This window comes from Bradysia coprophila, chromosome X, assembly GCF_014529535.1.
Source record: "Bradysia coprophila strain Holo2 chromosome X, BU_Bcop_v1, whole genome shotgun sequence".
NCBI lineage: Eukaryota > Metazoa > Arthropoda > Insecta > Diptera > Sciaridae > Bradysia > Bradysia coprophila.
The window spans coordinates 6922214-6949641 of record NC_050737.1 but is presented as its reverse complement, the minus strand read 5'-3'; the positions used below and the strand labels follow the sequence as shown (position 1 = coordinate 6949641).

General features: G+C 31.9%; 1 protein-coding gene across 3 annotated transcripts in view; it reads right to left on the bottom strand.

Annotated features, from left to right (window-relative positions):
• LOC119085742 (homeobox protein abdominal-B-like) overlaps positions 1–27428 on the bottom strand; it is a 93201-nt gene that overhangs the window by 14113 nt on the left and 51660 nt on the right. For 2 of the 3 annotated variants that reach the window (XM_037196211.1, XM_037196210.1), the window contains exons 2-5: positions 12159–12220; positions 11972–12011; positions 2047–2349; positions 21–208 (exon numbers count right to left, since the gene is read on the bottom strand). In XM_037196211.1, coding sequence (XP_037052106.1) covers positions 21–208; positions 2047–2349; positions 11972–12011; positions 12159–12220 — 593 coding nt within the window. The remainder of the gene's footprint in view (positions 1–20; positions 209–2046; positions 2350–11971; positions 12012–12158; positions 12221–27428) is intronic. The other variant, XM_037196212.1, reaches the window with a different exon arrangement.

Genomic DNA, 27428 nt, shown 5'->3' with positions numbered 1-27428 from the left:
GAGAAAGAACTGTAACGTACCTGTGGAAATTGTGCGCCATCCGGATAACCATAATATACTGGTTTTCGATCTCGTTCCAAATAATATTGGGAATGAGAATGATACTGCGAATCGAAACCCGCTTCGTATGATCCCCATGGATGGGGATGTCTTATGACGGTCGGATCCGTTTCGAAACCGGGACGTTTGGCTGGTATGTGAAGTGGTCCTGGAATGGAAATGAGTTTTTCTGTTAGTTTCGGTTTTCGTTGGAATTTGCATTCTTATAATTTATGGGGATCAGAACGCATCTGCTATGATCCTTATGATTTTTTTGGCTTAAAAAACTAGATAGAAACGTCGCAGCTTTGGACTTATGATTCGCTCCATAACTTGAAAATGATAAGTCGATTGACCATTTAAAGTGTACCGAAAGATGCTTTCTAATTTTTACGTTTCGAATCGATTTTTAATTACAAATTGATGAGCTAATCGAATGCAACAAAAACAAATGAGTGGTGAAAATGCTGAATAAGGCGTTTGTGTTACTACAAAAAAGGAAGTGGCTCATAGAAAGATCTTTTAGTTTCTTTTATTCACGTAGAAGTTTTAATTTGAATTGATTTTTTATGTAGATGGGCAGAATTTGCGTCAATGCGCAAAAACATTTACATAATTGGTTAAAATACGCAAATGGTATTTGAATCTTAAGTGTTAAATAGACCCGAGAAGGTAGATATGGTACGTAAATACATTACAACTGATAGTCGATTCATCAGCGGAAAATTGTAAGTCAAGTCTCCGCATATCTATTGCGTATGCGCAATATTTGTAATATCTGTCTCGCAGTTCTTGATGCAATTCAAAGATTCAAAAGATGCATTTAGTCAACAAGTTTGTTGCCTCATTAGCCCATAAATATTCAACTTTCGATATCTTTCTTGTTCACCTATTTTATTAGAATAGTAAAAGTCTAATAGACTTCTAGAAGTTGATGTAGAAACTTTTGTTTTAGATTTCCAATCAAATTATTTGAACTTCTGAGCAGGAGTCAATAAATTTTATAAAGTAAATCTACTACTTCGTATGTGTAAAATATTGGTTCGTATTTGATAAAAAATCTTTTACTTTACTAGTTTAAACAAGAATATATTTTGTTATAAAAGAACACGTAAATCAGAGCTAATCGCTTCTTTTCGACTTCGTTGTCAGGAACAGATAAAGAATTATGTCGGCAAGTTATGTAAGTTTTGTATAATACTATGAATCAGGGTAGCTTGGAAAATACGTTTGCTACAGTCTTCAATTGCTCTACCATATTTGAGGATTCGTCAGTTCTGATTACTTTGTATAATGTGCAGCAGCTCAGATTAGTGTATGAACGTACAGTACATAATGATTTACGATGGTGTGTCCCATATATCGTTACTTTAGTTGGAGAAAATAAAATCGGAAAATCGATCGAATTAAAAGTTTTAGGATCGATTACTCATTGCAAGAAGAATATTTTTTAAAAAGTGGAAGCAGTCACACCTGTTAGCGGCTATATGTAAGTGTTTCTATCAGTGTCATTAACTTTTTTTATAGGTTCAAAATATAAAATTTATTGCTTCGGATATTATCTATGCTCATTAAATATTGAAAACGTTGAACCGATTTGACTTCAAACAAAATAAAGTAGGACTGTGTACAGTGTGTGTACACGGTCTAAATAAACCAAATCCAAATATTGAAATTAATTTTTTTTTTCAATTATGATTTTTTTTCGATTGTGTTACCTACAAAGGAATTCGTCATAAAAGTGAAACATCATTGCTCAATGAACTAAAAATCGAAAGGAGCTTACAAACGCAAGAGTGATAGCAGTGAGTGAGGAAAGAGCTTTCGAAAGCTTTCTAATGCTTATCGGCATTACCACTCTCCGGTGTAATGTTTCTTTTATTATTAACTGTTCTCCTTTGAGTTATCATGCGCATAGGCGGATAAGAAATTGCATGTTGAATATAGCGTAAGGAAGGCCTGGTGAACATTGGAATGACAATTTGGCTGAAAAATAATGATAATTACCTGCCGGCTGCGAGCTAACACTCGCTGGTGATTCACTCGCCGTCGACGGCGCCACGATTTGTGTTTGACCAGTCGCCACTGTGCCTTGTTGTTGAACGATTGATGAATTACTTTGTTGCTGCTGTTGTTGTTGTTGTTGTTGCTGTGGTACGATATGACCGTTAGCTGATTGTGTTTGATGCTGAATGCTGGGTGGGCTGTGTCCTTCTGATCCTTGTCCTGCAGTGTCCTCGTACATGGCAGCACCAGTGGAATGTGAATGTGTGTGCTGCCCCCACCAGGCCCCGGCAGTGGCGTGGGACCCTGCCGAGACATCGTGGGGGTCGTATAGAGCACACGCCAGCGGGATGGTTGATAGGGGATGAGGAGGTATTTTTAATGATTTTTTATCGAATTATTAATTTAAATTTTATTTACAAATGAAAATTTATTTAATCGATAACGACACACGTTTAACAAAAATCCGCCGATTTGTTGTTCGTTTAAGAGGATTGTTGATTTTTTCATTAATTTTAATTTTAATTAACAATGTTGATGTAGAAAAAATAAATTAACAAATTTTTTTGCAATAATTTTTTTTAATTTTAATTATTTTATTTGATGTATCACCAATATTCAGATTTCGCGTATGATACAACATTACGTATTCAGTTTTGACGATCCACAGACATGCATAAAGCACAGTATCGAAGAAATGTTTAGTACCCACGTCATAAAATTTTTTTGTTTCACATAACCACAGTCATCCGACAAGGACAGCATGTACCGATTATTTTCCATAGATTTTTATAGATGTTAATACACCGTTTCGAATTTAACAAGTTAAATGTTGCGTTGGGGTTAATTTTATTGTTGCATAAATTCAAGTGGTTGATTTATGATTGTTTGATTTGGGAATCCATAGGTGATGTTGTATAGTAGGTACATGTAATATGGAAATGAAAAGAAAACTCACTTTTAGTTATCGATTACATTTAAAGGTTTCGTTCGTTGAAATTTAAATTATTATTTTTTTCTTCGAAATCGTTTGCACAAAACTTGTTCTCAATATTTCACAGTAATAATCATAAGTTTATCGTTATCATAAGTTCATCTCTTTCTTAGCTTCATTTTATAAAATGTCAAATAAAATAATAAAAAATATCACAAGCTCATATTGTACATATCATCATCATGCCATCACCAACAGTGTTTCATGGTGTTTCAATATAAAGTCAAAGTGTGTCGAAGCTTTTCATTCGAATACAAATGATCAACGTTCATTTAATCAATTTAAATAAAAAAAAATTGAATCAAAAACCGATTTTTATTTCACTCATACACGTATATATATGGACTGCGTTCGGTTTTACATGCGTGCTCAGTACTAAGCAAAAAAATTCCCTCATTCAAAATATACTTTTATCAACGACTAGTAGACTCAAAAAAACATTTGATTTATTTTTTTTATATTTTAAACGCACAAAAAAGCTTCAAACTGGAGTATTCGATTTAAAAAAACAGCAGATATTTATATGCATCGAATATCTATGCGAGTATGTTTAATTAACTAAAAAAAATATTTTGTATATTCATATGCTCGCGCGCGATTTTTTTTATTCCTCTTCTTTTCTTGTACTTTCAATATTCGTTTCGATATATTCAAAGATGCTCGTATATAAATTTTCATACGAAACACATCGATGTACAAAACGTCCGTATCTCGCGAAGCTTTACTTTACACTGAAATTAACAGATTTTGTATTTCTTTCTACATGTGTCATTTTACAAGTAAAAATAACAACACAAGCGACTGCGCGCATTGCATTTCTTCTATATGATAGCTAATGGACACACCGACATTATATGATACAAAAATTTTCTTTTTTGGTAGATGTGATAGTGAGTATACGCATGCGTTTATTAAAAAATTGATTAAAATTTCCATCTTTCGTTGAGTTTTTGTACTATTTTATGTGTTTTAGTCAAGAAACAAAATTGAATGAGATATAGGGAACGAAGAAAATATTTTAATAAGAAAATGGATTTGAAGTTTTTTATTTTGTGTGTGCTCTGTCGTTTTCCTCGTTTTTTTTATGATTTGAAACATTTTTTGTGTGCTAGAGGGTTGAAGATTTTATTTACAATATTTTAAATATTCATGGTTTTGTTAATGCTATTCACTGAAAAGAATTAACAAATGGATTTTGTATGGAAGTGAAATGCCGAATTACGTATTTCGAATGCGGGGATGGTTACTTATTAAATTGGATAGTTAAACTGTTCGTTTCGATGAAATGCTTTGTATTTTTGATCAAAAAAGTATTCTTTTAATTAATTAAATTAACATAATTTTTAATTAAAATTAATTATCTTTATCGGCAGTCATAAATTAAATTTTTTCGGGTTTCGTATAATAATATCCAAATTAATTTGAAAAAGAAAATGAAGAAAAAAGAATACATCGTTTGTTGGGCATGGTCATATTCTTGCTATCTATTCGTTCCGATCCGAAACAATTTAGTCCTTTTCTACAACATTTTATCTAAAAGAATCAATCGACTCAAATTAAGTAATTTATTACATGCAGTTATGGCATATCATTTCTCTTCTACCGGTATCTTCAATCGATTTTTATATAAATAACTGTCTACAAACAAAATTGTTTTTATCTCTATATTAACCTCGATCCTACCGAATGGTATAAATATAAATAAAAAAAATTTATTGAGAAAAACGACAACAACAAAAAAAAAACGAACGTTAGAATGAAAATTATGCATTTTGTTTTTATACCAGAGATTGACTTTAGTAGGACTTCTACTTGTTATATTTTGTTGTTGTTCTTGTTTTGTTCTTCTCTTTTTCAGGTAGTAGCACTTATAACCAATAAAACTGCTTTATATCTATTCCAAACTCATTATCGCAGCCATAAAAATCTGAGACATTATATTCGAAAGGGACACAGCAGGGAAATTCTTATACAAAAATCCGAGGCAACCCCTTTCGTGTTTTCAAACTTTTTTTATGGTGGTAAGGTATCACTGACGTATAATACACAACAATAAAATAATAACAATAAAAAATTGTGTGTGATATGTTACGTTTTACCTTATATGAGTTGTGTAAATAAATGCACAGTATACTACACATCTTATGTTACGTATACATGCGTTCTCAATAATAAGCGTTGAACAATAAAAATAAAAATCATGAAAATTGTTTTCTTAAATAATTTTCATTTACAACTTTACTGACTGGTGTGATCCTTGTTCAGCATTACCATGACAAAGACAAACTTTTTTTGTTTCGTAATAAAATTGTTATTAATTTTGGTGACATATTTATTTATGTAGCACGCGGTAAGAATTGCTCTGTATATGCTATAAGATTAATATATATGGCTTTATTAAAGGTTCATGATCTTTGATATGAAGTGAGTGATTTATATTTCTACTGAAATCTATTAACGGAATATGTACGTATACATATGAGGTAACTATGGGATGGGATCGTATTCAATTTTTCTTGTCTAATATGTAAATGAGTCGTGATTCGAAGCGCATGAAATGTTACTTGGATTGCTGTGAACGACGCGACACTTCTTTGGACAATAGGCGGAGTTCACATCTGCAGGTCATTCAAGTCTCCTAAATAGTAATTCCTTTACTTTTGAGAAACTCATTTGTTAGCGACAACGACGACAAAATTTAAGCGATGAGCACTGGTTGGATTCGATTTTATTGCAAAACGGTTGCTAAAACTAATGATGTTAAAGATTTTACATCAACATTATGCCACACGTCAAACGAAAGAAGTAGTAGATTTAGTCGTTAAATGTAGCGTCGTATCGATACTCTTATAAAAGAAGTACTAAAACAATATTTACGTATATTGGAATAAATCAATACATAAAAGACAGTTACTGGTATCGATGAATAAACTGGAGCCTAAAAACATTACGAACACTCCTTGAGGCTTGAACTTAATTTAATTTTAACAGTTTTCAACGATAGAAACACCGATGTTCAAAACTACTTTCGAACTCTTTACAATTTATAAGAGTGTTATTAGTGTGGCGTCATGGCTGATTTTTCGCCTTGTCCTACGATACCGTCCATTTTAATAAAAACTTAGGTCAACCAACTATTAGCCTGTTAAAAACAGGACATTCGATATTTTTAACGTTGCGAATTGTCAACGAACTATTAGAATGTCTACGAGTAAGTGTTACATAGAAAGCGAACGGGAAATATCATCTTGCCCAGCCGCGGATTTGAACACGGGACCTCTCGATTATGAGTTGAGAGATCTGGCGCCAAAGCCACGGGTTCAGACAAAATGATATTTACTTCGAACTCCTTCATGTTGTGCTAGAGTCCTAGATTGAATGTGTAGTGTACGTGTACGTGTGGTGTGTGAACGTAGATATTACATTAACAGTCTAACGAGACATTATTCATCTTCGCCATGTTCGTACATAAAACGTAGTAATGTAGCAATGATGCCGTTTAACCTGCGTCTGGATTGTTCAACTATTGTAAAAAAAAAGTGTCATAGCTCAACTTATTTACCACTGTAAACGAAACAGTGAAAAAATGCTACATAGGGAGTTTTGAAAATAATTCTGACCAGAACAGTATCGAATTTGATACAAGATTTCGTCCTTGATATTCAAAGTCATTTGAAGCTAGTTCAAAGTACTTGTTACCATAGTGCCCGTGAATTTTTGAGAATGGTATCTCTGCATTGGAAAATTATATGGATGCGGAAAGCTCCTTATTCTTCAAAAATTGCTCAATTCTTTAAATTATAAAAAATTCACACAAAAGCTTCTTTTGTACCAAGTGTAGCAAATTGCTCGACACATAATCTTTAACTTTTTTTTTTTGCTTGAACATACCTTTTGTCATAGGTACAATAGGAAACAGCCCAACCTCTACGTTTATTTTGATGTCGTTATCGATAACCGATGAGAAGCAGTTTAAAAAAATCAATGCTGAGAATCACAGACGGTCTTCAAGATGTGTAAAAACATCCTTTAAAAAGAAAGATTGTAAAACTAAAAATGCTGCGGCAGAGTTTGTATACTCGAGCCTTCGATGGTATTGTGAAAAGTGTAATGATGAACCTTCTAAACTAACTTCACTTACGTATATAACCGAGAGAACTAGCTAAGAAAAGTTCATCTGATTCTATTCTTTTCCTGTCACTACAACACATAGTAATACTCTATCTAGCAAACAAACTCTCAACTCTCTGTGTCAAATTCACACTTTATTTCTTTGTATACTACAAACACTATTTTACATTTTGACTGACTACCCTGTGAGGGATTCTTTTGAAAAACAGAATATTGAAATCGGACGCATTTTCCATTGGACTTTTTTATATGTGCCTGAATTGGTATTGGTCCCTAGAACCTTAAACCACTTTCAAAAAAATTCTTCGAATCTTGTGTGGCTAGTGGGAGGTGATCGAAAACTGAAAACATGCACTTTTCTTACAAAAATTTCTCCAGTTACACGAGCCGTACAGGGTCGTGTGGGGTGTCATTAGAAAGGTAATTGCATGTGCTAATGGGAAAAATAGGGTCTTGTTGGGTTTAAAATTCATCCACACTGAGATATGTGCAGTTGAAGTTTTCAACCGAAAAAAGACTGACAACTTACACTTTTCTTACAGAAATTTCTCGAGGTACACGAAACGTACATGGTCGTGTGGGGTGTCATTTGAAAGGTAATTGCATGTACTTTTAGGAAAAATAGAGCTTACAGAAGTTTAATAGCATCTTCGATGAGTTATGTGAAGTTGAAATGTTTAAGTGCTTATATTGCATCGAAGATGCTACCAAACTTCTGTAAGCTCTATTTTTCCTAAAAGTACATGCAATTACCTTTCAAATGACACCCCACACGACTATGTACGTTTCATGTACCTCGAGAAATTTCTGTAAGAAAAGTGCAAGTTGTCAGTCTTTTTTCGGCTGAAAACTTCAACTGCACATATCTCAGTGTAGATGAATTTTAAACCCAACAAGACCCTATTTTTCCCATTAGTACATGCAATTTCCTTTCTAATGACACCCCACACGACCCTGTACGGCTCGTGTAACTGGAGAAATTTTTGTAAGAAAAGTGCATGTTTTCAGTTTTCGATCAACTCCCACTAGCCACACAAGATTAGAAGAATTTTTTTGAAAGTGGTTTTAGGTTCTAGGGACCAATACCAATTCAGGCACATATAAAAAAGTCCAATGGAAAATGCTTCCGATTTCAAGATTCTGTTTTTCAAAAGAATCCCTCTGTAATTTACACGTAAATTCCAAAGGCTACTTGACACTTTCACCACCTTAATAAAAGTAGTTTGTTTGCTATTGGCCACAGATATCCACATAAATTTATTGGCCCCAAAGTATGTACGGGTAACGCTATACATGTTTTATTTGTAAATAACAAATCAAGTACTTCAAACTTTAAGAAACATCGTTAAATGGTAGGTGAACTTGTGGAATTTGTTAAAAATTTGTTTCCTGTATGAATTGCAGTTCATATTTCTCTCTACTTGAGGATTTTTATTGGTTCAAATCTGTCGACCTTAAAAAAATCAGAAAATTAGTTTCAAAATCCTTAAGCTAACCACTGGTAACGTAAACATTTGGAACTACAATTCATGCCTTAGACTCAATATATTGAGAAATGAATGAATAAAATTAAGAAAAAAGAATTCACGAATTAGTTCAAAATATTTATCAGCTCGATCAAATGCTTCCATATTCATATATTATGTGGCACGAGTCTAAATATAACGCTCGCATTGTTTCGAATGAACAGAAACACTCCCGACTCATTGTAGCGTATGTTAATTGAAAATTAAACGAAATGAATACGAGAAAAAACAAAATATGTTTGTCTTTGTGTAGTCAAACAAAACAGAAAATTTCTTTTAACAATTAAACAATCAAAACATCAGTTTAAAATTTTTACAACCATATGCGCGCGTCCAATTCAACTCCAAATAAATAAATTGGTCACACATCATGGAACTCCCATAAAAATTTCTATCTCTGGAATGATTTGTCGGGTTTTTTTTTGTCTTGTTTTACAAACACCGATTTTCAAAGTGTACACACACATAATGATTAAAATAAACAAAAACCTTTTATTGTTATTTGCTTCTAAATTACAATAGTTAAACGATTGGATGGTTTAATATGCAAATGACTTAATCACTTACATTTTGAATGTTCATAAATGAACTGCAGTGTGACGTGTTTGTACATCATGCTACATGATTGTTATCAAGCCAAGACGAACAATAGAAAAATCAATCATTTTCGGTTAACAAAAAGAAAGTCCCAATCATAATTGATTCAAAATTGGAATCTTTTTTTTGGTGTGTGAATTGAACGGAATCGTTATGTGCATCATGAATCTCTCCTGTTCAATCATTTCATCAACATTCAACGATATAGACGTAATACGAATGCGCGTCAGACCATGTACATAAAGGGTAAAGAATCCCTGGGGATAGAAGAAAAATGAATAAAGGTATACATAGTACTTATGAAGCGACTTGTGTTGTGTATATACACCGTATGTATTGATGGAATACACAATATAAACCACATGCGATGTTTTCTTCTTTCTTTTTTTTGTATTGTTGTTGTTGTTCTTGCTGTACACATATAGATGGTACATGCATGAAAAATATACACTTATTCAACCAAAAAATACGATCTTATTCCACCCTCTTTTTAAAAATAAAACCCGACGAGGATGAAAACCAGAGCATGTTTGTTTATGCTGAATGAAGATTTTCGTATAAACATAAAAATGTGAAAATTTCAGAATTTTGATTATGTATGGCGAATTCTATGTGCCAATCGACAAAATGTAACGTGGTAACGACAATAACACTCTCTAAAATCGAAATGATGTATACCGATGTACCATTTTGGGAGAATTTTGTTGTTATCAAGTTGATTTTACATGTCAGCACCGTATGGTGTAGCGTTTAAATTAAATTAATTATGCTATACCATACCATCTCGATGCGATGGTTTTCCTGATCTGATCTGATCTGATAACTTTCCAGCCGAAATTATAATTCAAATAAATAAAGTACGCCGCAAAAAGTGATCCGAACTGAACGAATTGTAGCGTCTGTAACGTGGTTCACAATAGAATTCGCCATAGAATATGTATATTGTGTAGAAAAGAAAATAACGAAACATTGGAAAACATTGGCATGAGAGGGAAACCAAGTGTAAAAATGTAAAATCTAGTTATATGTGCTTTTCGTTTACTCATATATTTTTGTTTGCAATACATTTAAAGTGAAGAAAGATAGTATGAGCGTAGTAATCCTTATGCAAATCTACGATCCAACATAGCGTAATATTATTTGAAAAATGACTGACAATATACGTATATATAGCATTGCTCATATCAGTTATATATCGTTGGGAAATTACCATTCCACACCCTTCATATTTAAATTCGAAATTTAGTTTAGAGTTCAGACATCTACAGATAAAAAATGGAATGACAAACAAACAAAAAAACATTGAAATAATTTCCCATCATCTTTTCGTTTATCACACACACTCTCTGTCTCTTCTGTAAATTTTATTTTTACTGAACCAATTTCGGTCAATCATTATTATCATCACTGAGTTTATATTCCACCATTTACTCTGTGAATAGGTAGCAATATATTCAATTTAGCCTTGAAGGACCTTCACATAAATGCTTTCCATGTTTTATCGTATTCTTTCAGCGTAGATGGTAATATAATGTATATGCAATGTTCTGTCGATAGCATTCGTCTTAAGCGGACGAATATTCCTTAGTGATGCTAGTCAGTGTTTTACGATGCTTTGTGAACTGCAGTTTTATTGGATGCATTATGTTGCATAAATGATTAAATTTCCTTGCATAGAATGGGAGACATCCTCACAGTAAGTCTTATCGATTAGTGGTGCGGGAATAAAACTGTAGAACATGTCCCAACCAATTACCCGTATTTACCATAGGAAAATCGTTGAATCATCACAATTTAGGATATTCAGAGAAGTTTCCACCCGACAAACTATCTTGAAATGTTCAGCAAAATGTTTCAAATCTTGTGTTTCACAGAATAATCCGAAATTTTAGCACCGAAACTGTTTTACCATTTTCTCATATAATATTAGAAAATAGATCGAGAGCCTGTGTGCATACCATACTCTTATAAGAGTTTTATTTTTGTGAATGGAATTTAAAAATAAACTTTTTGTTTGAAGGGTCTGTCGTGTCAGACAAGTCAAATTTTCTGGCACCAGGCCTTTCAATAAAATGTTATTTTTAAATTACATTCATCATTTGGAGCAATGCCGTTACTTTTGAAACCAAAACGAATTTTCTACGATGTTTGATGCTGAGAAATTCGGTCTTAAGGGCACCCACAGCTCTCAAAATTTAAAGTCGTATGAGAGTTTGTTATGCAGACAGGCTCCGAATCTAAAGGTAAGTCATAGTAGATATATTGACGCAATTTTTTATTGACTGAGGTGAAACAATCGTTTTACTAGCATTAAATGTACTACATTTGTAAGAAGCATTTAGTAGACACCCAGTACAGAGTCGCACGTCTCCGATTAAATTTTACAGCGACTCAGCTGTACCCGGTTGTAAATATGACGCCTATATGTATAATGTATAATACATTGCATATTATAACTTTTCGTTGATGCTGAGTAGACACTGTTAGATTGTTACGCTTTATTCCATGCCAATTTATGAGTGTTCGCGTCGTTGTAAATATTTATTATTATCTAGCATTGAATAATCTTGTGTAATTTATGGCGATTTTGTGAAATGAAAACAAGTTTTATGCAATGGCCAAATCGAAGGTTATAACTTAAAGACAAGAATAGTTTTATCAACAACTGAAAGACACATACCGTACGCAACAGCAGACAGATTTCCGTGGCCTCTGAAAATCTGAAAGAATAAATGGAACATTTTCGTTTTAATTAAAATTAAAAAAAAGATCAATTAGCTTCATTGTATAATTCGCCGTATAATGTTGTGAACATTTTCAATTCAGAGATGACTTGGAATGGAGCAAAACATACGTTCTATACTCACCTTTGGTATAATTATAGTGTTGCCAACCTTGTATGAACCAAAGTAATTTTCATTACTTGTTTCTGAAAGCAAAGAAATTATTTTTTTTTATTACTTCGTTTATAGCAGTAAATTTAAATATCAAGTGGTTGAAATTGGCTGAGAATCATAATTGCTGATGTGACATAAGCAAGCACTGCAGCAGAAGATTTTTTTTTTCGTTGAATTTTATGTTGCTGTACAGTTGTTGAAAAAGTTCTTTATTTCTTAACGATTACAGTTTGTTTGTGTCATTATCACCAGGTCGGAGTTAGCGGCGCTGATCATTAGTAAGCCCAGCCTTGAATACAGTCATTTAAAATAATGAACTGAAAACGTAATGACATGCACTGATATATGTTAATGAAACTTGGGTCGAAATTATGCAGAATAAAATCTTTTAATCAATTTGCAGAACATCTTCAATTATTTATGTTGCTGATACAGGTCAGAGGCGCCGACTTTAGATTCGTTCATGGGGGCAAAGAGTACAAAATGATAAAAAATGGTGGAAAACCCTAGGAATTTAAAGAGTTTTTGCGTTGTCATGATACTCGGCGCCACTGATTTCAATCTCACAAAAATTCACATGGCGGTATTAAATTGCTACACATAGGGTATGATGGGACAGTCACAGAGAACGGACGTGTTTATGCGTTGCTCTCTAAAAGTGTTTCTTTTGTGTGGCTGTGTGTGAATTCATTTTCGATTTTGTCTAATTTCTGTGCCAACTTTTACGGCTTTGGTGTTTTTATTTTGCTGTAATGGTTAAATGGTGAAATTATTTTAAAGGTTTTATTAACGAAGTTAAAATGTTGTTCTCGTAGGTCATTTTCTCTTTGATCAATAAAGTTGTCCTCGCCTCATTGTGCGATATCAACAATTGTGTTATTTCCTTTGTTATTTAACATGTGCTTCGTGGCGTCGGTGTACGGATTAACAATCGACTCTACCAGAAGCTAATGCTAAATTACGTGCTCGATTAATGTACGAAAATGACACATTGCCGTATGGCATCTGGCAGTCAATTTTAGTGCAGGTAAGGTACAAACGCCTCGGGTTCTCATTTGACACCCCAAAACCACATAGCAAATTTTTACAAATTTGCTGTGGTACAATCCCAAGATACAGAAACTATCTTGTACTCCAAAATGACCGCGAGGTTTAACAGATCTATTGATTGATACGTTGTATGGATGTCAAGGGATATGACGAAATACGAATCATTCAAACGCTACAACCTGCAACGCCAGAACGAGTTCAGTCACATGGTGGCATGGCGATTTATACGAAGAGGCAACTCATGGCCTATGGTGATTAGACACTTGCTATTACCTAAAACTAATAGCCGTAACCGTAACAAAGTCGGAAATATCAAAAAACCCAACATTCGCTTTCTCCATAAAAGAAACCATATCGACATAATGTCAATAGTAGAAAGAGCTACAACATGACAATGTTGATAGCGCCATCTTTGGGAAAATGTACAGGTCAATTAGTGATGGTTGTGGTATTCGCATACCACCCACGGCTTGGAGAATTCACAACGTATGGGACGTTAACACACGGTCGATTTGTGAACAATCTAAGTCGGGAGAGATATGATGTAAAATCACAGTCCATATGATCAAGAGACTTGTACAATAGCACAACAGGCCCATCTGAGGCTTAGGTGCTGGGCTTACACCCTCCCATCTAATATAATCTAATCTAGGGTAACGGTACCAGTTGTAAGGCATCAATGAGAAAAACGAATGGTACAACTCTGAGCGTAAGAGAGACGAAACAGGGACTCTTAGTAGAAATAAAGGGGACTCGTAACCGAGTGTTTTACCCTATGTAGTATAAGTACTGTGATCAGTATCGTCGACATAGCATTAGAGCATTTGACAGTTTTGTAAAACTTTCTGGATTTCTCATTGAAATTTCGTTTTTTGGCAGTTAACGCAAAATCATTGAAGTATATTGCTGTATCTTGGGTGAAAATTACCACTTTTTCATTGACGCATTAACTTATAATGGGCAGAATCTTGACATTTTCTTATACCAAAAATGTCAGCCAAAAATGGAATGCGCTAACAGCAGATTATGTTAACAAAAGAAGCACTAGATTCTTAATTTTAAACACTTTGCATCAACCAACGAAACGTATACAACAAAAATACAGAATATAAAAATCTAGTTCTTTATTTGTTAAGCCAAATATAATGTAAACACACATCTAAATCGTATGACAGCGATTTTATCAACCTTAACCATTAACTGATAGAGTCGGCATATAAGCATTACCTGGTAAATTACCAAGTATCACAGTAAACGTTCTACATTATGCTCATGGAATAGACTCATTGATGTAAAAGATTGATTTCAATCTTATTACAAATGTATCGGCTGTCTGTACTCTCTGCACCATAAAAAAAATCTCTGTCTCATATAATATTTATATGAACATTCCCTAGCTAGCAATCAAATATCAGACATTGTTGATTATCTGAGAAGTATCGTCTTGTTTCTATAATCTCTTTTTTATGTACTGAAACGTATAAAGTGAGCAATAAATTCATACTTCTCCTATGACGATTTTCTTAAATAAAAAAAAAACTCAGCCAACAATTTTTGTCTGAATGAAATAAGTTCGATGATATATGCGACAACTCGCGTTTAAATCACTCACAGGATATTTGCTTAATTTTTGAGCCGTGTGTAAGAGGCAGGTAATATAAGATCAGACATAAATGTAATACGCATGCCATAATCAACAGAAAAAAGTGTATATGTCGGATAAATCCGTCTCACTTTCCTATATACACTTTAAATATGGCATCTCCGAACGATATCTCTTTCTATTGTATATGTGGATGCGACCATATACAATGCACAAGAGTGTATAACATACCTACGCCATCAAGATTCGAATTTCATATCAGCATTTAAACCATACAGTTTAATATGTGTGTATGCCATCTTGCTGTTGTTTTAGAACATGTTTTTGATTGGAATATTTTTATTTTAAATATGGCATTCCTACGTTTGCCCGTTTCTTTATCGTTTTGTTCTTCATCTGCTTTTTGTTTATTATTCAAGTGAAAAGATTTTTTTTTAATGAAATTGGAGTTGTTGATGGAAATTTATGTAGGAAGACCCGTACGATGCGCGGCTTACATTCGGTTTAGTGTAATTTAAATGCAAATAATATGGTATAACCTGTCTATATGAGCTGAAATAAATGTATTTCTTGAACAAAGAATTGTAATATTATACAACGATGTAGTATTATATGTTCAAGCTTTTTCTTGTTCGATATTATTGTTTCTTTTGGTATGTAGGTTTGCCCGTATAATGCACACATTGGAAATATTTCTAATTTATTATTTAATAATCAAATAATGGCTATCATTAGTAAGTTATAAACATAAATAACAACAGGAAATTAAAGACCTGTAAAAATATCAAAAGCTCCAATCGACTTTTTCAGCCATAGCCGCCATATTATCTATCTATATGTATCCGAACATAGTAATTTTGAAAATCGTGTTTAACGCGAATTCCAAATAGTTCTCGAAACTATAACGTGGAATCAAAATTAATTATTGACTTCTTTAAAGGAATAGGCTGACAACGGTCAACCCACATTTAATTTCAAACTTCTTTTCATTTTAGGGCATTTTAGCATTTAATGTCTTAACAAAGGTAACAACGGTGAGCTGCAACTTTTACGGACTGATACGTCATCTGTTATCGGCTGCGATGATAGCTAAATGTATGGTAATACAAATGAAGTACCAGATTTATGGATTAATCTGTAGAATTTAAAGTAATCTAAAAGAAGTAAGAAATTCGATAATTTTATAATGTGTATAATACTGTGTTTGGTATGTTTTTGTTGGTATTATGTTGGTATTTCAAGTTACGAGGAGAGAAAAGCGAAATTCGATATTTCGTTGAACAAATGAAAATCTAGATTTTTATTTACTGAAATTATTCAAAACAACTGCCACAACATAAAGCATGTTGAATTTAACTTTCCCCTGAGTTAAAATTTAAGACTACATTTGGTGGGATTTTCCAAACTTCCAGGCTTGCTATCAGAGGACACCAGCATGGAATGATACATTTAGTAAGTGAGGCCTCATTGAATTTTATATAGTAAAGTGTTGGTTTAACGACGAGTCTGTTCAAAAATACGAAGAAATTTAAATTACCTTGATGATCGAAATATACTTTGTGATTAGGAGTACAACTTAGTTGACTAATAAACTGATAAACTAATAAGAACTCCACCGTAAATTCATTTACAATAAACCGACATAAAACGTTGCAGGCACAAGTCGATTGAATTGAATTTTGTTCTGAACCGTAGCTATTCGAATTTCACTTCTCTAATAAAAATCCAACAAAAAAGCATAGAGCCAATCAATGAGCGCCAAGGTGATCTTTTCAGCTGTTTCGAGCTGGAGCTTCGGCTTGGGTTGTAGATGAAGTTGTTGAGCTTTGAGTCCTTAGGCAAACTATTAGATGTTGACTGGAGCTAACATCTTTTAAAGTTTTCGCTGATCGGCTCAGTACAAAATAAGTATTGCTCGAATAAAGCCTGATTGGTACAATTTTTCGGAGCCAATACTCTCAACAGCTATTCGATTTTGGACTTCAATGTAATCACTAATTCAATAGATGTGGCGAAATGTGGAACCTCTCCAAGACAATCTCAGTCACTCAGCGTATTTGTGTAGGTCTGTCGTGTGATGTTGCTGTTCTTCTTTTCAATAACCAGATTATTTTAATCACTCAATTTGTTAAATTCGTTAATGAAATTCCTTTTTTCTATTTACATTTTGCAACACATTTTTTTCGGAAACTAAACAAAATGAAGTTCTGCTCTAGTATTTTTAACAAAATATTTTGTGAAAGAAAACTAATAATTCTTTGCTGTTCGAAAATGCTATTATCAACAACGTTAAATATAATAATTTCACGAGTCTAGTTCACATAAATAGATTGGCTAAGTGTTAATTTTAAACAATTTTTTTTTTCTTTTACATCGTTAGCTATAATAAAATAATTGGTAAAACAAAAAAATGTGTGTATTCGTTACCATTTGCCGGACGTGCTACAACATACTCAATTCTCGAACCGAAATAATTCTTAGAAAGTTTTTAAATCAAAAAAAAGTTTTTTTTTTCTGCTCATTTTACTTGTAAGTTGTGCGGCAATATAAACATTAAAAGGAAACTGAATCATATTCGGGTGATATTACGAAAATATTCACAAGATAGAAATCTTATTCAAATTTCTTTATTTTATTTTCTTTATTTTTGTTGTCAAAAAGTAGGTCACTTTAGAAAGCAGCAGTTCCTTTTTTTCTGAAAGGGTTTGTTTTATGGGATATGTATGCAAACGTTGTACAATAATCCCATCTTCAAAGATATTTAAGAAGTCGATGTGAACCCTTATTTCTTTGTTATTTTATTGTGTTATTTAGTCCTCAAAACATTTAAAGGGTCACAAAAAAATAGGGTTATTTGAATAATATTCAAATATGGCATGATATGGAAATGTTTCCATCGAAGTGTGGAATGTGCCGGGTAATGTTTTCAGTGAACTTTGATAAGAGAAAGCGGACTCCAACGAATGAAATGAAATTGAATTTTACAAGTGAAGATGGCTGAAGTATATCTTCGCCAGAGGGTTATTTTTTAACTGTTATGGGTGTTTGGAATATTTGAACAAGAGTAGAGAATACAAGGATAAATCTCAGCGGAAATTTGTTTGAATTTTAATTCGTTATGGATCTTTAGCAATCAACGTAATTTTGTAATTTAGAAATTTATAGCCAAAAGCGTTTTGCTGTCTCCATTTTAATCAAATTTTTTAATGAAAAATTAATCCCATCCGAGAAAAAGTTTGATATACCATCACAGATTGTTACGATAAAGTTTTTGTTTTATATAAGTGTGGATGGTCAGAACTTTGTCTTCGACTTTTTCTTCCTCTAAAAGATTGCATTTAGAGAGTGTGACAACAAGAAAATGATGGAAAATGATCTTCAGATTTAAGTTTACTTGACATTGGTAATAAAATGAAGCGCCATGGCAAATGGTCTCGATGCCGAAGCTGCTACACATAAATCATTTATCAAATTTAACAAACATTTGAAGAAATTTCTTTTCGCCAAATAAGTTCCATGTGAGTTTCGAAAATATGGTTGAGATAAAATATGTAGGAACCATGTTCAACAACGTTTTATTTTCGGGCAATGGCAGTATTAAGTGTACGGGAGAAAAAATATGAATGTACAACTTTATTATATATGCGTATAAAGTATAAAAGTAAACCCCCTTGTCGTTCATGTTTCGTAGAAATGGGTAACATGAGAAAGTTTTTTTTCGCTTCAGTGGGGAGGAAAACGATTAAGATACTTTTTTTTGACAAAATTAATGGAGTGTGCATGTTTTCTTTGATGTTGTTATTTATTTTGTCTAATAATATGAGAGAATGTGTACATTTTATACGACAACATATACATATCATATCAATGTGCATATTATAGTGTTATATGTTGTAGGCATGATGCTGTTATCCATTTTGAATGTTATATTATACGTATATATACACACATTTTCTATCCAATTCTTCAATTGCATATGTCCATATATAAATATAAATGGTTCTCATGTGTTACAAGAAGAGAGTGTTATTTTTTTATGTTATAACTTTCATGCTTGTGCACATTGAGTAAAATGGAAAATGTTGTTAGACACTTTATAGTTTTCGGAAATAAACAGAACAGATACTTTGTCCTCCAGTCACTCTTACTTTTACCCATCCCGATTCTCTTTTTTTTGTTGTTCAATTTTCTAAAATAGACTTTATTTATGTCTAAAAAATAAATGGATTATAAATAATTCAGTTTTCCGACACGTTTGGTTATCTGTAATTTATTTGATGTCTTTCCGTTGTAATATCTGTTATAAAAGGAATTCATCACTTTCAAACCGTTGTCAATCGTGCTTTATTGGCATTCATTTTCTTATTTTTCCAATTATCATAAGGGGGATTATTCAGCGACGTATGCAAATATCAGCAGAAAGGAAAACTGCATAATGCGAAACGAAGACATTATAATAATCAAAAACATTTTTAAACTCTATAGGAATCTAAATACTTTTTCTGTACGAAATACTGGTTTTCTGAATGATAATACGATATCTTCTTAATGGTTCTTTTATTGGCCAATGTTTTTTTTAGCAATGGTTTTACAACTGAAAACTTAATTTTTTAAATTAAAATCAACGATCGATTCATTCATCGCAGATTAACATTAAAGTAAAATTCAGTTTAATTTCATTTTTCGTTTGTTTCCATTCGGGTTCATTATATTATTTGTCTGTAGCTACAGAAATTCTATCATAAAAGAATTGGAATTATCTTAATTTATTGATTTGAAATCTTTGAGCCAACCGAATAGCCATTCGATCCGATGAACCAAGCATTAGATCAGTTAGGTAAAGTCTTTTTATAAAAGATAGGACGATATTTTTTTTTGCATGATGACTATGTGGTATATTCGTCGGATGTGAGATGCTTACATTATTTAAGGATTTGTATTTTGTAGAACTCAATCTCTTATTTGTTTTCGAACTGATATTTCTCATAGATAAACAAAAGAAGAATAAGCTTTCGACCTCTTAGAATCGGCTAGTCATCTGTTATTGAGAACGTCGACAAAAATAATCTCAGAGCTTTTGCTGTTCTCCTAGTACATGTTAAAACTAATGAAGTAAAAGATTTTTTATCGAATACCCGAAAATAATTTAAACAATTGAAGTAAAGAGACAATGTATAAAAACAGATCGAAATGAAATTTGAATTGAATTCTTAACATCTCAGGTCAATTTAAGTAGGTTCTGGTCCATTTAGGATATATTCATGACAAGCATACTCAAAGTAAGTATGGTAAGCTCGAAATGAATGGAGGATGGTTATTGCGTATTGTCAACTTTAGACACCGGAAAGTGCTAAGGGTGTCGAGGAATATCTCCAAATAAATTTCTAAAAATCAAAAATTTTACTTTTGATTTTTAGAAATTTATTTGGAGGTATTCATCGACTCCCTTAGCACTTTCCGGCATGCCTGCTTGAGCATTATCCCCTACGAATTAAGAACCTACATCTAGGCGTTTTTTGATGATTTCTCTGAATCAAAATCTTTTTTGAAAAGGTAAAACCATTAAAGCACGCTTGGGTGATAACTTGGAGAGACCTGTTTATGCAGATTACATAAATTTACACAATATCGCGGTGCAACGTCGATTTAGAGAATGTCTAGAAAAGGGCCACTAAATCTTTTAATTAGAAAATCTGAATTTGCTCACAATTATTGGGTAAAATGTAGGACTCATGTATTTGATCAAATTTAAATCAATCCGTTTTAAACATCTACTTCACCGACAACTAATCCAATTTAACGAATCAGCATCAGCAGCAGCAACAACAAAATAGAATCAATATTTTCAATTAATTAAAATTATACGATGGCAATAATAATAAAGAAGTATAAGTCCTTTTGATTGTTTCTCAATTGATATGGTATGGATGTACTTTCAGCGGCTTATCATATCACATTCACAATTTAAATATTATAATCGTCCATTACAACAAAAACACAGAGATACGCGTATATATTTGCCAACAATAATAATAAAAAAAAACCCGCGTTCCCATCCCAAGGATTACGAACAGGTCCGGACAAATGAATTTTAATTTAAAATTAATAAACATTTATGTCTATTTTATTTTCTCATTATTTGCATTTATATTTATAATTTTATCCAATTTATAAAAACGGCTTAATATGTGCAAATCTACAATTTATTGCAAGTCTGCTCAGTCATACTAAATGAGAATAAATTGTGTATTTTAATATTATATTTCTATTTCTTGCGAATCTTGTTTAAAATGCAACATTGTATGCAGTTATTAAAATTAATGGTTTTATTATAAATAGTGCTCGAAACGTACTACAAGTCGTTTGAAATGAGCGTGTTTTGCCTTCTGTATTTAAAGGAAATTCTTCTATATATATATATGTATATATATATATGATGAACAATTATTTTGTGTGTATACGTACAACAGAACGATATAAATTTAATGATGTCATCTGCATAATATAGTATAAATTTAAACCAGCATAGTTTCGAGCGGTTACAGCATTTTAATTTCAATTGAAATATCGTGCCACTTCCAAATTGTCCTCTAATTTTGCACTAGATTGTTTTGTTGTGGGTTTAGAAATTTGAACGACTTACCTACCCTTATAGGTGGTTTTTTTTCGTTTCTATTTTCGGCAGTCGAGAATATCAATTTTAATATGAAAATTATTTATTTTTTTTATAAAACGAAATAGTTTTGACGTTTTATTCGATTTTATGACATTTTAATTATTCAATTAAGTCAATATACGATCGTTCTGAGTATAGTTTAATATTTATGTTGATAAACTAATAAAAATGTACATTAATGACTTTGTTTCATTCCAAGCAATATTTGTCAGCGGTCTGTCTATAGTCTGATTAAATGCAAAAAGTTTTTTTTTGTTTAAATATAAAAAAAGTAGGAGAAGAAGAAGATAATCCTGGGTATAATAACATAATTATTGAAATGTTTGAGTCATGGTATATTTAAAATTCCGCGCAGACTAGTTTCTAGATTGTGGTATTTAATTGAGGGGATAACAATATGTCGATTTCCATTGAAATTTTTATGGACTTTTGTTTAAAAGGCATTGTAAATATCCCGCCTGCACTCTAAATACAATAATGTTTTGAATAATGTTAATCATTTACATTTCTCACTATTCGAAACATTTGCTATTGGGACCGACGACCAAATAAGTAGTTAACTCTGTCTGCTCTGCACTGATTTCTTAAAGAAAAATACAAGTTTAATCTATGAAGTAAAAGATTTTTCATCAATAAAAAAATCTATTTTGCTAACTTGTCAGCTCTTATTTACCAACGTATTAACAACAAGATTTTATCTACTGTTAGTGAAAATATTCATGCAAAACCATATCAACCCTATCAACCGTCTTACGCTTGTTGTTTTCAAATATCAAATATTTTTGTAAATCTTGAAGAAATCAGTTTATTTTAACTTCAATCATTGTAATCTTAATCAAATGTAAACGCGAACGGATAAGATTCGCTCCTTCGTCTTCATCTCAACAAAAAAAATTTACCCATCTTCTATCTTCCACAGAAGTATACCCTTATTATCCCGTCTATAATCTCTATAAACTGTTTATGGAAATAGTCTCTGATACAATATCAATAAACGATCTTCTCGTTGTGAATATCGTCGCACATTCTGTGCATATATACATATCTACCCAACATTATAATACGTTGCATATATCAATGCGAAATAGGAAAGTCTCTCTGCTCAACCGTATCCAAGGCTACAAAATTCGATTAACTACATCAAAATGGAAACGAGCAATAGGTATAAAGTGCTTTTAGCATTTAACACCGTCTTTTGAGGAATTGTGAAAACGTTTTCAGTTCAGCGCCAGAATTTCAATTCAAAATAATGGCAGGTTATTGATGAGATAACATCTCTCGATAGCACAGTATGTACGAATCAGAATCGTCTGTTTTCATTGTCGACATTAAGTACTTTGCTTTTAAAATATATTATTAAAGTCAATACACTTTTTGTTCTATACAAAAAGAGTAGGGGTGATTTAATTGGACTCAAAATGTATACACAGGCGTATACGTATTGATAAAGATAACTAAAATCCATGAGTTTATAGTCATTTCCATTTAAGCTATGTGAACACTATTGATCTGTAAATAGTTTTTAAAATTGAATAAGAAAATGGATGCGTATCTGGATAATGTTAGAATGTCATTTGAAAATTCTTAAAATAAACAGACACCATTTAGTGATAATGGCCACATGTGAACGATACAAAATCGACTTTTAGACGGCTCGATTTTTCGTTTCTTAAGTTTTGCTTTAATTGGCTGCATACTCGAAGTAATACTACGTTTGATAACGCACAAAAACATGTGGTGGTATACCAACTACAGTAAAAAATTCTAATTTAAACATTTTAATTGGTGCAATCGGATGCAAAATGTGGCCCGATGGCATCAGACATAAATTTGACAATTATTTTCTTCTTCTTTTGGGTTCACTCAGTGAAACATGAAGAGCGAGACAATTCGCTATTTTGAAGGTTAATTACGAACATAATAAGTCTTCGAATTTTTTACGCAGTCCATCAAAAATCTAGTACCTCATTTGTTAAGACAAATACTAAATTCACTGATGTGAAACACATGTCACAAATTCTTTTGGTTTACACTTTTCTCTGATTGTAATACAATATTTTATATTAACCAATAAAAATTGTTAGATTAAAAATTTGCACCTGTATGAACAGGTGAAGTTTAATTGAAAAGTATGGCTTCAGCAAAAACTGAATTAATATTTTTCAACTGAAAATTCCAGGCTGTTCCGCGATCTGTTGTGTTCTTTAAAAACATATAATCGACATGCTTGCAGCGGCAATTAATCATGAATTCAAATATTCTTTCAGTCAAAGAAGTGATAATAAATCACCACTGGTAGACCCCTATGGGTATGCATTAACATTAAATAAAATTTTATTTAAAAGTAATCTCGCTACAAAACTAGATTCTCAATTTGTTCTGAACAAAGAACATTTATATTCAATTTAATTCATATAAAGTAGCTATTTAGATAGATAATCACTTAATAAACTTAGGCACTATCGACCACTTAATCGGATGAATTAAATGATTGCTTTGGAATACTGTATTTTGATTGATATTTCTAAACAGTAAGACTTATCATCAAATCATTGTTGCGCCAGAACCGAATCAAGTACTTAACACGTTAGGAAAATTATAAAAATGTGGAAAACAATTGAAACGAGCTAGGGAAAGACGCAACCTTTAATTAGGTAATAATTAAAATAATTGAAGTCTGACAATCATACATGGCCATTCGACATGGTATAATAATAATCAACATCAAAATGGCGTGTGATAACTGAATTCACTGAATCTAGTCAATACTTTAATGTCTATCTACAAAATCCTTATAAAAATGGTTGCTGTAGATAAATACGAGACAAAAAAAATAATTTTTTTATCAATTTTTTTTATCAAACAAAATTACATTCATGTCATGTAGATAATAATTTTTGAAATGTATCGTTGTATGTTCATGAGGTTTATGTGTTTAAAAAAAAATCATATTTTAAATCTATGTCATGTTTTAATAAAAATTTATATTTGTATCTATATGATATCTCTACTATATACTAAAAAAACGACATACACGACGTGACCATTTAAAATTATTTTTTTTTATTTATTTATAAGTCGCAGCAAAATTTAGAAACAAAAACATACCAAACACACATAATGTCGTTTATGTAATAAATTTAAAAAAAAATGCTACCTTCGAGTTTCATGTTATTTCGCTTTTTCGTATAAATGTTTCTCGGATCATCAAGAACAAAGCAATAAATTTAGAAAAAATACCACATGTCAAGTTGTATTTCTTTTAATTGGTTATGTAAGTAATCTTAAACAGATTTCTTGAAAGAAAACAAAAAAAAAATATTATAAACCAGTTTTCATCTCGTATGTAAGTACATATTCGTTCACTTTGGGCATGTACCATGTCTTTACTTCACATGTATATAGATCGTATATACATATATAAATCTACAAGACAAAAAAGAAATACAAGATACATAAACTTGTTTCGGTCTATTTCATATTGTAATGGACATAGACTGTTATTTATGTCGAAATTGTATATATAAGAAAAAAAAAGACAATCTCAGTTAAGTATCAGAGATGTATTCATAGTATATTGTATTAAGAAAGTGAATAAATGTTTTTTGTGTTGACTTTTGTTTGTTTGTTTTTTCTGCGAAATTTATGTACTTTACTATAAAGGTTAATAAGAATTTTGATGATGACTTTTTTTCTGAAATATCACACGACAAAATTTTAAAGTAAATAAATTAAATAAATAATAAGTAAAAGATGACAACATAATCTGAGAAGCTTTTCGAAAATAAATAATAAAAAAAATTAAAAACTTCTAATTGACAATAAAATTATTTTATTTCCATCGTCGTTTTTACATTCATCCAACGACAAATTGTATTGTCAATCAAAAATAAAGACTGGCCACGCAAAAAAAAAAATTAACTTCACCGAAAATAAAATTATGAAAGATTATGGATGGATTAGTTCCATGAAATACTCTTGGTGAGTATTGAATTTTAGAAACTAACAGACCGCCCGATAAGAAAAGTATTCGTGCTAAGTCTCTTCTTAGGACTGAGAAGGCCCCAAGTGTTACTGCCGTCCAAGGTTGGAAGGCTTCGAAATCTGTACTTCTGTTTTTATTTAACCGAAAAATTACTCTGAGTCGTTTATAAGAGAAATGAATGTGAAGGGATAGAATTCTAAGATATTCAATTACTCAAAATCTTTTATAAATCATCTGTTATCGACATCATTGACAAAAATGAGCGATGATCTCGAGTTAATACGATTTTGTATAGTGAAATGTACGTTAAAGTGAATGAAGATAAAGATATAGTACATTACTGCTATAAAGCTGTATATAAGAGACGTGTACGAATACGAGTGCTTGCGCGAGTATTTGTACGAGTCTCTTATATACAGCCTTATATCAGTGAGGTATTTTATCGCAGTTGGCAAACATATCAAAATCTAGTGATGTAATTTTGCCAAAAACGCTAGCACTCTAGGGTAAATTTGTCTACTCTTATGTACGTCGTCTAGATAGCGCACAATACACACACACCGTATGCGATAAACAATAATGTCGAAAAGCAAGGATTTTTTAACTCCTCTCTGCGTTTTTAAATTTTTAGAAAGGGTATCGTGTACATTTCAGCCGTTATACTGACACTACCCTAGTTAAGGCCGTGGCCTTTTGAAAGACTCTCGATATTTTCCACAATAAACAAACAAAACTGATTTTACGGACGGCGTGGAAATAGATGAACTTACGTCTTCATTTTATGTTTTAAAATCTTTCCTAAGAACAAATTGTCTGAATACAAAAAAAAGTAACAACAGAGGTAAGATCAACCAACTACATTCGCCACCCTTCAAATTTTTTAATTTTAACATTTACGAGTCCCCACACAATTCCACCTAGAATTTAGATAGCAGCTTCACATTTTCGTCTTGTCTAATTTTTTAACAACCTTTCAAGCATAAATTATTCTTCTTTTTATTTTTGTTTTTATTTAAAGTTGAATTAATATGAAAAATGAGTTTCGTATAGCCACCCCTATGCACAAATCACTTTCTCATTATAGTCTGAGATTATAGCATTCACTAAACAAATTTACCCATCCAGTCAGATTCATAAATGAAAAATCTCGATGCCATTAAGTATACCAGGTCGTCGTAATTACTAGAACTCATAATTATGTAGAAGTCACTTCTCAATTAAAATTTCTAATTGAAATCCATGACTACGAGTTTGGAAATAAATGTTGAGTCCATGATCATCAATAACAATCGATGAAAGACGCATTTACAGCTCATATAATATATCATATTATGAAATTGTACCTACGGCGGTTTACGCAAATAAAACTTTAAAATTTCAAATATTTTCTTGGCTAATTTCTAAAATAAATATTGGATGGGTAATGAGAATATCTAAGAAAATGGCAATTCATTTAATTTTTTAGTTGTTTAATTTATGTCCCATGCAATTACGCTTCGATAAAATTTTATTCAGAGCCAACGAAGCAGTTAGCAACAGACTTTGATTTGTAATAAGCTACATAGAAAAAGAATTTAATATGAAGACGGTTTCCGCAAGACGAAAAATTCTTATTAAAACTTTCCCAAAGAAATGAATAAGAAAAAAAATCGTTTCTTGTCTCTTGCTGTTTTTTTTCCTTCTTCATTTAAGAAGTTATTGCTTCAGCCAAATCTGGGTTTTTAAACATGACTATCACGTTCATAAAATAGCAAGAGGGGTGAATTGAATCTACTTACTACGCAAATATATAATTGAACCAGAGCCAACCCCCTATACGACTTTATACATACAAAATAACAACTCTCTCACACATAAATAAAAATGTATATTTTCGGTTCCATATCGGTATAAGCGCGTTCGGTGTATCACCATAGACCGGGGAGT